The sequence below is a fragment of the Chrysoperla carnea genome, chromosome 2 (genome assembly GCF_905475395.1).
Source record: "Chrysoperla carnea chromosome 2, inChrCarn1.1, whole genome shotgun sequence".
NCBI lineage: Eukaryota > Metazoa > Arthropoda > Insecta > Neuroptera > Chrysopidae > Chrysoperla > Chrysoperla carnea.
In genome coordinates, this window is record NC_058338.1 from 88,743,383 (window position 1) to 88,760,414 (window position 17,032).

A 17,032-nucleotide genomic window follows, 5' to 3' on the forward strand; every position below is an offset into this window, starting at 1 on the left:
AAAAAAATAATAAATTTTATAGTACTTGTCATTTTTCAAAATATTCCACATACTTTCAAAATATTTTCAGTAGTGACTATTTTTTTTACTATGGTTACCTTTTATTTTTCAAAATATATTTTGTAAAAAGTATCTAGCTGTCTAATTTTTTCTTAAATATTCTGAAAGTGACTTAATTTATTACTTAATGTTTTAATTAGTACGAATTTCTATCGCCAGTTGGCGAAATTTATCTGATATTAATTGGAATGTTTTGATTGGCCTTTAAAAATGATAAATACAAGTATTGTCATCTGGTGGTCTAAATTGGAACTACTGAAATCGGACCCGCTACTGATTTTAATTAGTACGAAATATTATCGCCAGTAAGCGAGTTGCATCTCCTAGTTATCAGTTATGGTATTTTTGGTGGAATTTAGTGAGAATTTCTTCCAGTATCCAAATTGATACCGGATATTATAAAATTTATGTAGAAGAATCTTACGTAATTATTATTTTCTTCAAGACGAAAGCTGCTATTACTGGAACAATTGCAAATAAAAAACAAGTGAAAACAAACAATTGACTGAGTTAATTGTTGAATTACCATGCATAGACAGTTTGGATTACTCTATTTCATTACTCATACATACATGTCACATAAACATAACTGATATTCCCATATAATACATATTATAAAATTTACACCTAATTTACGCTCTCACGGGTAAACAGTCATGTTTACCAAAAATATATCAAACAAAAGTTGTTTTGTTTTTTATAAGGAACATTATTTTACATTTAAACTTTTGTTCTATCTCTAACTTTACAAGTTTACAAAATTTAAATGGTTTACAACATGGGTCCTACGGACCCAGAACCCAATTGACTTATGTTGCTCATTTACGAACTCACTTTTTACGTTGTGAGTAAGCTATACAAATTTCATCTTGATATCTCTTTTCGTTTTTGATTTATCGTGTTGGCAGACACACGGACAGACGGACAGACAACCGGAAGTCGACTAATAAGGTGATTCTATGAACACCTATACCAAAATTTTTTTCGTAGCATCAATATTTTTAAGCGTTACAAACTTGGGACTAAACTTAGTATACCTTGCATATAACATATATGCATGGTATAATAAGCTTGGGACTAAACTTAGCATACCTTGCATATTACATAAATGCATGTTATAAAAACACTAGGAATATAAAACGTTTTTGTAATTATTTTGGAAGATACGATAATAGTTGCAATAATGGAAAAAAAAAATAAAATAAAATTAAAATAAATGATGCAAAGCCTGGAAATGCATGAATTTCCATTTTATCATTTTAGCCGCATAAAATTACTATCCAAATTTTGGCCAACGCTTTTATGGGCTTTATTTAAAAACCTCAAATGAAATTAACGAATATTATCGTTCAACTATTTCATCATTTGTATTTTTATCCTTTCATCCATAATATTACAAAGTAATGGATATCTTGGAATAAACGTACTAAAAAACCGTTATTCGACAACACATACAATACAAATATGAAAGAAAATAAAACGAAGTTACCTGAGGCAGTGTCTCTTTACTTCATTTATGTTCACTGCTTTTTTTTCAATTTTTTTTTTAAGAAAAAAAACACATTAAAGAATGAAGAAATTATATACAAAAGCTTCATCGAGGTTGAATAACCTGGAAGAGTAGACTCAAATGTCAGTTGAATAACTGTTTGAAGTGGCAAAAACATAAGACGAACAAATATACTAAGACGGTCTGGTTTGTTGCTGTCGGTTCTAACAACAATATGGACGTATTATGGATAGAATAGTTGGAAGAAAACAAGAAGTTAAACTATCTTTATTATAGTGTATAAGCTTCGATATCACGTTCATCATATGTTTTAGTTACTGTTCAAACTCAAACTATGAAAACACTAGGTGTTCCAGTATGATAGCAATTTGAGTTTACTAAACACTTAAGGGAAGTGTTAATCTCTATCTCTATCACTATATATTATAAATGCCAAAGTAAGGATGTTGATTTGTTTGTTTGTTTGTTTGTTACGCTTTCAGGCTAAAACTAGCGAATGGTTTTTAATGAAACTGTACAGCAATATAGTTCATATTTCTGAATAACACATGAGCTATAATTTATATCCATATATTTGAAGAACAAATAAAATTTAATTGATATTTACTATTTTAAATTTTTACAGAAGTCTGTAATTTATGGTTCAAAAAAATGAATATGGATGGTCTATATTCAATATTTTGAACCATAAATTAAAGTATTCTATAAAAATTCAAAATAGTAAATGCCAAACCATTCATGGCCAACTTTTCTGATATACTCAATGAATTATGACTATTTTACATTTAACAAAATTCAAAACTGTGCATATCAAAAGAGGTGGAGGCTATAAAGCGGTGTTTTTTTACTTATAAGCCCAGTAAAACGGGCGGGTATCAGGCTTGTCGTTCATAAATTGAAATAAATTGTTCATATTTTAGATTCCAGGTTATCGCTGAAATATACATACGAAAAACTTATTTTTTCAAACTTCCCCCCTCAATAAAATTTTTTGCACAAGGGGGATTGATGGGGACTTTTCACAATTCATTTATAATAGTATTCTGAACATTCATACCAATTTTTAGCTCTATGGGAATTTTTGTAACCTTCAAAGTGTAATTTGACTGGATAAATCTAAAGATCTGAAATTATGAAATTTGTAACTATCATCTCTGGTGCACTTTGTATGTGAATATTAAAAAAGTTATGAAAAATACATTGGTATTATGTGTGAATGAAAGATAGTTTTTTCTTCATTTTTTGCTTGCACTTCTTCAACTGTCATGTTAAGAATACTCTCTATATCGTTCGTCATTCGCATGAATCTATTTACTATTATTCGTTGTGTAGAAAGTGTAACTAAATCGATTGCAACGCTGCTCTCTTGAAATTTGGAATAAATCAGTCGTCTAATTTAAAATGCGATTATTTTTCAACTTTTTTCTAAAAATTGGCAAATTCATAAATAATATTTTCAAATATTAAATTATTTAGATTTGTTAGAAAATAGTATAAAAGTTCCAATGTAAAAGTTCCAAATTATATTAATAAAGTAGTGTGTCATTACCATTGAAACTTCTGAAATAAAACTCACGCATGGTGCCAATATTTCATTGGAAATAAAAGATATTCAAAATGTCTAACATAACAGGCACAGTTCATATGATTTTTCAACGATGTAAAATTACCAATTTAAAAACTCCGGCTTAAAAGGTAGCGTAAAAAGTGATATTTTTTATAATTTGGGTATTACATATAACTTTTTCGAATCCGTTTTAAAATTTAGCTAAATAACAAACCCATATGTGATTTACAAGACGCTTTGAGACTGTTTAAGTTGCTTCTAGACATGAATGTCACTCAGGTTGAAGAATCGCTGTTTATAAGCTAGGTACTTGCAACTTGAATCGTCACTTCATGGCTGTTCTCTTTTGACCTGATAGTCTAAATTTTATTTAAATATTTTTTTAAGCACTCCTGGCCCAATCGAAAAATATTTGAGTGATGCTTCCAATGCAAGACATTCTAAGCATTGACAACCAGACAGCGATTATAGCAGCTTTACTAACACCAACAACCATACTCAAAATTTTAAAATTTCCTTCTGGAACGTCTCTGGCTATAAAAACATATACAACGCTTCCTCTGATTACGAAAATATTCTAACGGAATCTGATATAATTGGTCTCGAAGAAACCTGGTTAATTGAAACTGATGTTCCCCTACCTACATTCCTGGAGAATTTTGTGTCTATTGAATGTAATGCCACAAAAGAAAAATCAATGGGTCGTGCTAGTGGAGGCCTCATCCTATTAATTAAGAAAACACCAAACTTCACATATAAGATTTTGGGCTCAACTAATTTATTTATATTCGTCAAAATTTTCTATGAATTGGAGCCCATCATTGTAGGTGTAGTATATTTTTGACCGGACCTTGATTCACAACGTTCTATCAGTTTTCTGACAGAAACCATCAACGAAATACTTACGACACACGAATGCATGCTGATTTTGGTCGGTGACTTTAATAGTCGGATTGGTGTATTAAATCAGGACTTTGACGAATCAGTTTTTAATCATTCGCACTTGTCCTACAAAAGAAAATCGTCAGATTTAATAGTTAATAAGCGCGGTCGCCTGTTGGCCGAGTCTTTTAATGCCATGGATTTCGTCGCCTTAAATGGTAGGGCCCCCAGCGACCCTATAGCTGCTCCTACATATATAGCTTATAATGGTGCTAGCGTTATCGACTTAGCATGGGTACACGGTGCATACTTGGACCTGGTGAAGGATTTCACGGTGAACGAATCAGGTGAATCTTCCCATTTATTGTGCTCCATTATTTTGGAAAATACTTTTCAGTCTCGTTCTTTTCCAGGCTGCAGAAACCATCAAAAGCTTGCCTGCGTTTATTCCGATTATTTTCAATGGAAGGAAGATAAAAGTTTTGAATATGCAAGAGATAAGCGCCTCTACTTCAACAGTCAGAGTGTTGACGAACTTTTTCAAAATCTTTTGTATTGTATCTACGATTCGGCTATTAACTCAAACTTGGCCGTTCAACACAAAGTTGCACTCACAAACAGTCATCCCACATTAAAGAAAAATTGGTTTTCGAAGGACTTAAGAAATTTGAGAAGGGCACTAAACACTGCTTACAAAAGAGCAAAAAAGCAAGGATTTATTGAACCTTACCTACATGAATATCGAAAGCTTCGAACCGAATACAGGATGTCAGTTAGGAACGCTAAACTGGACTATTCAAGAAGAATTACGGATGCAATAGCCTGCGCCAAAGATAATATCGAGTTCTGGAAGGTGGTTCGTAAGTTTTCTGGTAATATAAACTCCCGAAACAACGATCTTGATCCCGATGTCTGTTTTTCATATTTCTCAAACCTATATGGTCAAAAAACTCAACATTCTCTGTGTTTTCATGACTCCTCTCACCCTTTTTTAGACAACGAAATCACCCTCGACGAACTTCAACTTGGTCTGAGTCAAAGGAAGAATAACAAATCTCCAGGCATCGACGGAGTTACCAATGAATTCTACAAACACCTACCTCCCAACTGGATCCATTATATTCTGAACATGTTTAACAAAATCATATCCTCTGAAACTCTCCCAAAACAGTGGACAGAATCTCAAATTGTTCTTATTCATAAATGTGGAGATACAAAGGATCCGAGAAATTACCGTCCGATTGCACTGTTAAATACACTGCTTAAGCTGTTCACGACTATATTAAATTATCGTTTGCAAACCTGGATTGAGGAAAAAAACCTACTACCGGAAAACCAAAATGGTTTCCGAACCGGTCGCAGTTGTGTTGATAATATCTTCATCCTGAACTCACTGCTAACGATTCAAGTCCAAATCAAGCGCAGACATGTCTATGCTCTGGTTGTAGATTTCAAAGCTGCGTTTGACTCCTTAAACCACGAACTACTGTGGGCAAAATTATACGACATCGGAATCTCGGGGAAAGCACTAAGAGTGGTTAAACATCTTTATACCAACGCTAAGGCAAGAATTAAGTTGCATGGAAACCTATCGAAATACATTGATTTGACGTCAGGAGTTCTACAGGGGGAAACGCTATCTCCAACTTTGTTCAACCTCTTTATTGGGGATATTGAAGACTCATTTCGCGGGGCTGGCTTTTCTGGGCTAGATATAAACCAAAAGTGTGACCTGCTGACATTGTGCTACGCCGACGACATGATAATATTTGGGTACTCTCCGTTTCATATTCAACAAAAATTAAACCACCTCTCTTCATACTGCACTAAAAACAAATTAGTTGTAAACATCAAAAAGACTAAAATTATAGTGTTCAGAAATTCACCAAAGTGCAAAAATCTACCAACCTTCACATACAACTCAGAACCAATACAAATCGAACAACAATGTGTTTATTTAGGAGTGAAATTTAGTTCGACTTGCAAATTTCTCCAAGCCACGAATAACGCCATTAACAAAGCCAACATTGCTAACGCCCGAGTGAAGCGAATCCTAAGTTGTTGCAAGTCCGACTCCTGGTCAACCAAATGCCAACTGTTTGACAGCATCTCACGAGCCACCTTGCTTTATGCTTCAGAGGTCTGGGCTTACAATTACATGGAGAAAGTCGAATCAGTCCAAATTAAATTTATCAAGTCGATCCTCTGCCTTGCAAGAAGTACTCCAAACTTTATGGTTCGTCTGGAAACACGTAGATCTAACATCTCGATAGAAATCGTAAAAAGAATTCTTAAATACTGGCGTCACCTCATAACCACTCCAAATAATAGACTCATAAAAATATGTTATAATCAGTTATATGAATTTTCTACATCGGACATATCCTGTGATGGTAATTGGTGTAATCAGCTTCGAAACATACTGACGGGCGTGGATAGAGTCGAACTTTTAAACTCTCATCGAGTTGAAACTATTAAAAATGACATTGCTGAAGTTATTGACCTCTACTCGAAGAAAATGCACCATAACGACTTGGAATCATTAGAAGCATCCCACTACAGTGACATCTATGGCCACTTATTCCAGCTCAACAACTACAATTATGAGTACTTGAACATCCGCTGTGCTATATCTAAGTTACGCCTTATTACACAAATAAAAACAACAAGTCAGTTTAGTTTTCGATTACTAATTAGTAACCAGCAATACACCTTAAACTATAAAGAAAGATGCCCAGTTTGTAACACTGGTGAAACTGACGACCTATATCACTTTTTTATCAGATGTCCCATATATAAGGCTTACAGATCTCAGTATTTGAAGTATTCCTTATCATATATTGCAAACAATATAAAACCCTGGTTTAGTTTATTCCATATAAACTCATATGAGCAACTAAATGATATATACCACTTTACTGTAAATTCTTTCCGCCTAAGAGCATTCGTGCTAAATGAGTAACTACCCAGTCTCGAGTTAGTGTCCAATGAACACTTCAATAATCTTGCATTTATTACATTGTTTATCTGTTTTAAAAAAAGTTCTACTCTTTGTTATTATAGATTCACATGTCTATTTTGATTATAAATTTAACATTATTATCTAAATCATATTTTATTGTTATTTATATTATTATTGTTTTTTATATTGTTATCTATAATATTTATATTTATTGTTATAGTTTATAATTTTATATATTTATGGTGTTTTACAGATTTATACAAACCCAGAATTAGTTACATATAATTTTCTATTTAGTACTTGAGATGAAACTTTTCTTTTTTTTTTTTTTCTTTCTGTATTTGTTTTTTTGGAATCATATTAGTTACTACTTGTATAAACATACATATTTTTATTTATTTATTTATTTATCCGTTCAATGCAACTGAACGCTTCTTTGTTATAATCGCTGTACGATAGTCAAACAAATAAACGTTATTATTATTATTATTATTATTTAAATATTTAAATTTTTTGATTAAACTCCCGCTTTTAATTTCATTCAATTTATTATGATAAGGCAGTACCCCGTAAGTCATGGTTAAATCCCAATATTTTTATAACATGTATATGAAATATGCCAAGCAGGGGCGGATTTATGCGTAGGAAAAGTAGGCCTGTGCCTACGGCAGCAAAAAAATGAGGCGACAAAAAATTCGCTTCAATTATTAAAAATTTTTTTGTTTAATAAAAATGTGAATTTTTTTCAATTTTAGTCAATTTTGCGTGAAACAATCATTTGAAAAAGTCGCCACTTCACTTAAACTATATTTAGTCACTATTTTCGCGAATGTCACTATCCTGGAAGTTTTAGAACGTTTCTCAGAAATACTATAACCTAGCCTTCGGTCTTATTTTGGTCATTTGTACTATGTCAGAGACTGTACTGAAGTATTTGAATCGTTTTAAATGAATCATGGTAGACAACGACTAAGCGGGTATCAGTACTCTAAATTAAGAAAAAAGAGAAATTGAAAATAGATGTTAACTCATCGAGAAAAATCAACGACCTTACTTATGATTAAAAAGTTATTTTATTTATTATATTAAATATTTTTCAATTTCCAAATAAATAAAACAGATTTTTGTTTATAAAAAAAGGCGGTACTTTGATGCCTGCGGCAAATTCGTAAATCCGCCCCTGATGCCAAGGTATACTAAGTTTATTATACCATCTATATGAAATATACCAAGGTATACTAAGTTTAGTCCCAAGTTTGTGACGCTTAAAAATATTGATGCTACGAAAAAAAATTTGGAATAGGTGTTCATAGAATCATCTAATTAATCCATTTCCGGTTATCCGTCCGTCGGTCTGCCTGTTAACACGATACCTCCAAAACGAAAATTGACATCAAGGTGAATTTTTAACAGTGTGCTCAGGACATAGAAGGTCGTGTTCGTAAATGCAACATAGGTCAAATGGCCCTTGGGTCCGGACTACCAATTTTGTAAACCGTTAGAGATAGAACAAAAGTTTGAATGCAAAAAATGTTTCTTATAAATAATAAACAACTTTTGTTTGAAACATTTTTTCGTAAACATTAGTATTCACCCGTGAGAGCGCAAATTAGGCGCAACTTATATATATGTATATAGTATGTATTATATGGGAATATCAGTTATGTATGTGTGACATGTATGTATGTGTAATATGACAGTGTAATCAACACATTCTATACATGGTATTTCATCAATTACTATTATTATTTATTCCTTGAACATTAGCTATTCACAACATGTTATAATTGAATGTGTCATACATGAATCGTCAAGATTTTTTCAATAAATTCTTTTATACGTATGACTTAGCCATTAATTACGTATCAAACCTCAATATAAAATTTATAATAAATATTTCATAAAGTACTTAGTTTTATATAAAATTTATATATTCAAACAATGTCAAATACATATGTTATGCCTTTTGTATACATCCTTTTGACCATATTTTCAAACCACATACGATTTTACTTTAAGTGTACAGTGGTGTTCGTTCTGTAGAGCTTTCTGTAGAGTTCCATAGAGTTTATAACTTTATATTTCATCGTAATTAGTTTTCAACAACTTTATAATTCATTACAAATTTATAAGTTTATTATGATTATTATTATCTGTTTGAAATCTGTTTTAAGGCTATGTACACACTTATATCAGTTATGGAGCGTTTAAAAAAAATAGCCATGTAGTCCTTAAGTAGATATACAAGGATTGAATTATACTAGGGATTTATTTCAATAAAACTACATAAATACATTTTTTGATTAACAAAGTTTCCAAAAGCCACAAAAAATTCCTAGGTCATCGGGTTTTTTTATTATTATTTTATCGTTCAAAGTTGGCTGAAAAAATGATGATTTATATAGGTTATCCTTTTAAATTGGATATTTCTATACCAAAAAGTCTAGAGAGTGTGATAAAAAACTATCTAAAATATTTAGACAATCTTGTAGTTTATAATAATACCATAAAATATAAGGTTGCCGATGATAAAAACAAAATTTTAATTTAATTATGAGTTCATCGAAGAGTCATCATTTGATGAACAGAGACGACCATAGTTGGAGTATTGATGATTATCAAATTATAAACATCACTTTCACACAATATTATATATATTTTTGTAGTTGCGTGGTATTGTAAAGCCAAAAATAACTCGAGAAACGGAGGTTAAACCCCATTATTATTATTATATTATATTAAGAGCCTAAATGGCCGAGCGGTCTAAGGCGCTAGTTTTAGAACGTTGGACTATTTAGACTTAGGTTGCGTTGGTTCGAATCCACCCGCATCAAAAATGTAATTGTAAATATGTATGTAATAGAATAAATAAAGATAAACAAATAATGATGTGGGTGGCCTCTGTGATTAGGCGTGCGTCAGAAAAACGGAGGTTAAACCCCCCATTATTATTATTATTATTATTATTATTATTATTATTATTATTATTATTATTATTATTATTATTATTATTATATTCCCAAAAACCACATTTTCTATGCATATGTACAAACCACTCTTTTTCACGATCATAATTATCTGAATGGTAAACTAAAAATTGTCCTATTTTTATCTTCTCTAAAACCATACTTATTCGTCTTTCGAGAAAGAACAAAATTTTTTTTAAAAGGTTATTATTGCACAACCAAAAAGGATAAATATTCACTAAATCATTCTTACCTGCATATAATGTAACGCATTTTTGGTAAATAAGTGATGTAATGAATTTACAACATATATTATTCTCTTATATAATTTTTATGTTATGTAATATAACATGATCCATTCAAATAATATTCTCAAGTGAATGTAAAATAAACTATAGTGAATAAAAGCACATAAAAAATGCAATTTTTCTTACATAACATCGTTGTTGTGAATGAGTTTTGATTATCATGGGAGTCATTTAACAGTTCTTCAGTCAACAAAAATTACATTTGGATGAATGAATTTGTTCAACATTTTTTTTTTACGAAAATACTACAGCTGGTACTTAACCTAGCAAAATAACATTGTGTAAGTATTCTACGTCCTATTTTCTAATACGCTAATCTTGGGAAAATAACTAATGACGGCAAGCGGACAATATAGCAGTCATTAAGCTAGATTAAATGATATAAAAAACAGCAACGGTAAATAGAAGTGACGGGTAAAACGATTTTCTCGATCGTAAAGTATTTTCATATTGTGAATATTAATTAAGTCTAACTAAGCTACGGAGAAAGTGCCGTATTGATCATTTAAGTAGCCTATGAGGCTGCCTAGGAATCTCCACGAAAAAAGGAACTTCACCAGAAAAAAAGTTGTACCTTTTGTTACGTTTACATTAAAAATTAACGGCTGTTTAAGAAGCCATTCACCAAACATCCTCCTACGGACCACAAGAGTCAAAATGTAAATTTTGTGTGTTTATATAAATTGAGTTTTATTGAGGTAGGATACCCAATTTCATAATTTGGATAATCCTTATCCTTTACAAGTGATTTAAAAAAAATCATAATTAATTATTTTTGTTTTATAAACATAAATTATTTAAAAAATAAAAAATAGATACAAAAATAAGACAATGTACAAAAACAAACATTACGGACTAATACATTATATTCTCTCAGGATCTTGTTCCACAACAAGTGACAGTTCCATAACAACACATAAGTACCGTTCCATAAAAATACATTCCAGGTAGTAAATCATTTCGATACATGGCTACGGATAAACTAACCAACAGCTCCTTAAAAATAATAAAAAATTGCAGAGGCTTAAATAAAATCGCCCATATGAGTAGATGAATAAAGTACTTCCAGAGACGGGACAACTGCTTCACCAAATCTACCAGAGTTTATTTTAGTGTTTGAGCGTAAATTTTCAATCGTCTTTTCGTGTTCCTATATATGCTAGATAGCGTTAACATAATGACACTTTTCCAGCGTTAAAATAATGACACTTATAGCTGAGAAAGCGTACTATAGTGTTGAAATTTTGGAAGAAAATATATATATGGTGTTGAAATTTTGGAAGAAAAAAGATATTGTTGTGACTATTTCATAAATGTATGGCACGCCATTTTACTATTTAATAGGCTAATTTTTATCGAGAAAAAAATTAATTAATTATTTTTTTTCAATCAGAAATTTTATATTTTATATTTTGTAAAATAAATCTTAGTAAAAGAGAGATTGATATAAGATAAGATGAGAATTAAAATTATGATGATAACATAATAAAAATGTATTATTATTATGTATCATCATAATAATAATTTCAATAATTATTATTCAATGTATTATTATTATGATGATACATAATAATAATACATTTTTATTATGTTATCATCATAATAAAAATGTATTATTATTAGGATGATACATAATAATAAATCAGTTAATTTTATTTGAATTAGATTTAAAAAAAAATGATTGAATTAAAATTATGTACATAATGGAAATAGAGAATTAAAATTATGTACATAATAAAAATGATTGAATTAAAATTATGTACATAATGGAAATAGAGAATTAAAATTATGTACATAATAAAAATGATTGAATTAAAATTATGTACATAATGGAAATATATGGCACGCCGTTTTACTATTTAATATGAATTAAAATTATGTACATAATAAAAATGATTGAATTTAAATTACGTACATAATAAAAACGATTGAATTAAAATTATGTACATAATGAAAATTATTATTATTATGATGATAACATAATAATAATGTATCATTATTACGATCATTTTTTTTCGGACATAGTAAAATGGCGTGCCATATAAATGACTGCTTAGATAAATTGGAAATATGACACATGAACTAAGTATCCTTCGTGAAATGAGGTTTGCATTGCTAAATTACGAGATAAAGCAGTAGAGGATGTACCGTCACCTTGTTTGAGAAGAAATTTACTGAGTACCGCTGATATTAACCGGGCTGCTGTATTTGAATAGATTTGAAATTTAGCTAAATCTTTTATTGTGGGTCCTGTGGGTCCTATACCTAGCAGTATATACTTACAAAAAATATAACCAAGACCGCTAAAACACAAAAAATTGTACTTAAAATATCTTCTTTGTAAAAGAAATATAAAACACAAACAATTATACTGTCACATATAATGACGACAGCTCCAGTGTATGTTATCCAATTCCACTTTTGAACGTTAACCTACAAATAACAGAAGAGAAATAAAAACATTCTTGGAACTAATCATCATTGGTATCACATACTGGCAAACAGGGAGCCTACGTGGCCGAGCGGTCTAAGGTGTTTGTGACTTGGACCGTTTGCCTACTTAGAAATAGATTGCGGGTTTGAATCCAGGCAGCGGCTGCGTGAACTATTATAATTAATGTGGGCGGGAGAATTGTTCACCTTGTCGTTGCTTAGATAAGAACGAAGTGACCGACTCCACCCACATCAACATTGTAATTGTAAATATGAATGTAGTTAAAATTAATAAAGATTAATAAATAATGATGTGGATGGCCTTTGCTATAGGCGTATATATGCCAGAGAAACGGAGGTGAAACCCCATTATTATTATTACTGGCAAAACAGAAATAATTGCTGAAACTGTTTTGTAAAATAACAAGGTCCTTCACTTTAATAATTTAATTAACCTGTTTTAAGAATAAGAAGAAATATTTATCTTAATTAATTTTATGATGCAAGCAAAAATTTTCGCAGCTTCGTGAAAGAAAATATTCTGCTTTCTAGAATTTTCCCAAATTAAGTAACTTTTAGGTTCACTATAACATAACAACGGAACGTGGACTAGAAGCAATAGAATCAACTTGTATCTATTTTCACTGCCCGTGCCAGTTTCAAATTTGCCAGTATGTACTGAATGCTTTGTAAAAATCTGGATATATACCCGACATACTTTTATACATTGTAAGGTAAAAACCTCGACTGCAATAGACACCATAAGCAAATACATCACTGTAAATACTATTCTTAATTCAAATATACTTGTTAGTAGCAACCAAAGAGCAGTCTGACAAGGAAACTAAAAAAAAAATTAACTAAAAATCTTAACTTTTATTTAAGAAATAACGAATGAAAGATGGAATTATATGCCGTAAAGTTCTCTGCCGTTTTTCGATCTAACGTTTTTTGTTAATGAGTTAGTGCTTATTGAATAAACTTTTCTTAAGTTTCACGATGAGTATTGAAAAAACCGAAATTTTAATCATAAGAAAATTTGTAAGAAATAAATTTACTTCAATTTATTATAATCAGACCATTTTTTCGTTAAGCTTCATATTAACAAATAAATTTTTATTAAAAGATTTAAAATTTAAAATCTGAATATTTATCAAAATTATATATTTTACTGCATATTTTACTAAAAATAACTCACCACATTTATAAGAAACAGAACAAAACTAGACATGCCAAATTTATAACGAATATCATAGAAAAACATTAAAAATACGATAGTTACTGTCGAAAATCTAAATGAAAAAGTAGGATTGATTAATATTTATCGCTGCTAATTGTTCGTTTTAGCTAAAAATAGATAATACATACAAAATGGAAAAAATTACTAATGCTGTTCCCAAAATACTATGTAAGGCATGTAGATATTTTTTGCTAAAAATAAAATATAAACTTTAAGTTAATAAAAAATGAAAATCACTATTTTGTTCGATTAAAGATTATACTGAATCGATAAAAATATTGAAAATTACACCTTTTTGTTTTATTTAAAGAATAAAATTTTATACATCGAAGAAAAAAAATATTTTTGTAAACAAACTACATTTTGAATTAACCAATAACCAGACTCCAGAGTTCAACGTTCTCTATCAAGTATAATATTCATGTACAATGTGCGTCAATCGATTGATACATCCATAAATCTCTGGTTCTGGCAAAAGTTCAGTTTAAACGAGAATATCTCTTTCTATGATTTAATTGTTTTCTGCGGTTTCACCGGGGTCTTCGAGATCATTTAATTGTTAACTGCAGCTCCTAACCACAGGGAGATAGTGGAACACTTTAGAGTTTTTTCTCAGCAAGAAAATAAATATTTTGATTTGAAACATTTTCTTCGAATAGAGGAAATGCGACTTAAAAAACAGCCAAAAGACCAAAATTAATAAAAAGCACCTTGAAAACAATTATTTTGTCAGACCCAGAGTTTCATACGTAATGAATATCAAAATATTTTTTTATGTATCGCATTAAGATATGCATCTTGTGTATTTATCACTTCTAAGATTATATGAATATATAAAAAGGATTCTGTTAACTATCTTGTTTTATGTAATAAAATTGTCAAGTTTGACGAAGTGTTAGCTTCGGATTACCACACTGATCTGTTTGATTACAGAAAGAATGTCAAATAAATTATAATTGAAAAAAAATTTTAAAAAACGTACCTCCAAATTCCTAAAACCAAAAAAGAGACACTGCCTATAAGTCCACATTCGAATATGAGTAGAACAATGGTGATGAAACACTTTTGACTTTTTGGTTGGCTCCAATAATCAACTCCATAAACAGATTCCTTGAAATGTTAAATTTAAAATTCAACTTAAAATTAGCATATGTTAAAATTTCATTTTTTGATTGTCAATTATCAACAAGTGCGACAGTCTGTGCCAGGATGTTCTATTAATAACCCGATTGACCACCTTTTCATAAGCCCGGTTATTAATTTTGAGCTTTCCAAAAATAATTCTTTTACGATATTTGATTTTAACAATGAGTTAAAACAAAATCGTAGAAGAGTTTTAGTCACAACCCATTTTTTATTTTCATTCGATAACTGTATTCCATTGGCTAAGATATGATTTGCCCGAGTCGTTAAAAATTGAAAATTAGTTTAGTCTAACTTGGTCTGCGATAATCATTTAAGTTTTGGTGCGACCTCTAAGTCTATAAAATATACATATATATGCAATACTTATTAAATAGATTTAGTTTTTTTATTTATAAACTACTATTTGGTAAATGTTTACTTATCTCACGTTTGGTAAAATTGGATTTTGTTGAAAATTCCATCACTGACTCGTGCTAACTCGACCCCATTAAAGGCATGGCCAACCCGTAGATCACAGGGTAGAATTTAGTCAGCACATCACTACCTTATCTAGCCTTACTTTCGAACTTTCATTAAAGACGCGATTTAATTTTTTCAAAACTTTTTTCATGCGTTTTATGTATTTACGGCCACTACTATTTTTACTTTTCTAACAATCAAGAGACACAAAACTTTTATTTGTACAAACAATTATCGCGTAAAAATATCGTTGTAGAAAAAAAATGTTTTTGGTCCCTTTTAACCAAAAGTGAGATAAGTTAGCATACCAATGATTTACCAATTCTCCTCCTTCGATGTTTCCACCAGGAAAACTTTCTGTAAAAGCATCCGAATCTTTTGAATAGGTGTTAAAAGAAATTTTATTTTCCTTTTCCGACAAGAAAGATTCTTTTCGATCTGGGTCCTCACCCAAAATAATTGGTCTAAGATAATCCTAAAAGAAGATCGAAAGATATTATTTTTACTTTACGATTTGTTTCGCCAAATTCAAACAGAGCTGATCAAAATTGGAAACTATAATCCAAAATATTTATATACAATTATAGTTGGGAAACTACCTTAATCGAATGTCAAATGATCAAATGAGAATTATGGCATCTTTGTATATTTGTATATTTTCAGGATTAAAATAAAAAGTATTTACGTGAACTATACTAGATTTCGATTCCAAGAAGTCCTCAGAATTTTTATCGTATATCGGTCCGTTTTCCTTGTCTACAGTTCTTATCATTTTTACCACGATTTGTCTATTACATACTTAGCCAAATAAATTTTCAAATGTGTTTCCATGGAATCTACAAATAATAACAAAGAGAAACGGGTAAAAAAAAGGGAAGAAAATTCGTACTGCAAGAACTGCGTTAGCTAAGCAAATTTCCTCAATGTTGCATTTTGAATTTTGAATTTTTAAAGAATTTTACTTCGAAAGCTAAGCGCTTAGTAAAAAAAATTATAACAGTACTTTTTTGCTTAAAATTGATCAAAAAATACAAAAATATTTTTTATTTTGGAAAAATTCAAAATTTTTACTTTGCGACATATTGATGATAGTTGTCCCTAGATAGCGATGACTTCTGGCCAACTCTTGGTGGTAAGAAGGGTACTGAAAGTGCGAAGAAAGTACAAAATAGCAAAATTTGATGAGGTTTTTGTGTAGACTACTTTTTTTTGAGTGGATTAATTTTTGATAGTAAATGACTGAGCGGTGCTAACTATTGGAAAAGGCGAAATTCATGGAATCAAAACCATTTACCTCGTAGTATTGGGAAAATCATTTATCCAAACAACAAACTGTGACCTTAAAGAGAACTACGATAACAGGTATATTAGTTACAGGTAGTTGTTAACTCAGTTACAGTTCATGTTGAAAAACCACAGTAATTTATTACAATACTGTTCCAATAGACGCATTAACTGAAGTGTAATAAAACAAGTGAAAACAAACAATTGACTGAGTT

The 17,032-nt window shown here is 30.3% G+C and overlaps 1 protein-coding gene across 1 annotated transcript; it reads right to left on the reverse strand.

The window, feature by feature from the left end:
* Positions 1 to 13,134: 13,134 nt before the first annotated feature.
* Positions 13,135 to 16,316, reverse strand: LOC123293026. The gene is made up of 5 exons (XM_044873742.1): positions 16,219 to 16,316; positions 15,853 to 16,008; positions 14,911 to 15,038; positions 14,074 to 14,119; positions 13,135 to 13,143 (listed from the first exon to the last, which is right to left on the reverse strand). The coding sequence occupies exons 1-5, from the start codon at positions 16,303 to 16,305 to the stop codon at positions 13,135 to 13,137; spliced, it is 426 nt and encodes a 141-aa protein (XP_044729677.1). The 5' UTR covers positions 16,306 to 16,316.
* Positions 16,317 to 17,032: the final 716 nt, after the last annotated feature.

What these genes read in the sequence shown, in the direction of transcription:
- LOC123293026 (XM_044873742.1), bottom strand. Translation starts at nt 16,305, where the DNA reads ATGATAAGAACTGTAGACAAGGAAAACGGACCGATATACGATAAAAAT. An exon ending in CGAAATCTAGTATAGTTCAC is followed by an intron (nt 16,009 to 16,218) that starts GTAAATACTTTT and finishes ATCTTCTTTTAG; the next exon opens with GATTATCTTAGACCAATTAT. An exon ending in TTGGTTTTAGGAATTTGGAG is followed by an intron (nt 14,120 to 14,910) that starts GTACGTTTTTTA and finishes TTTTATTTTTAG; the next exon opens with CAAAAAATATCTACATGCCT.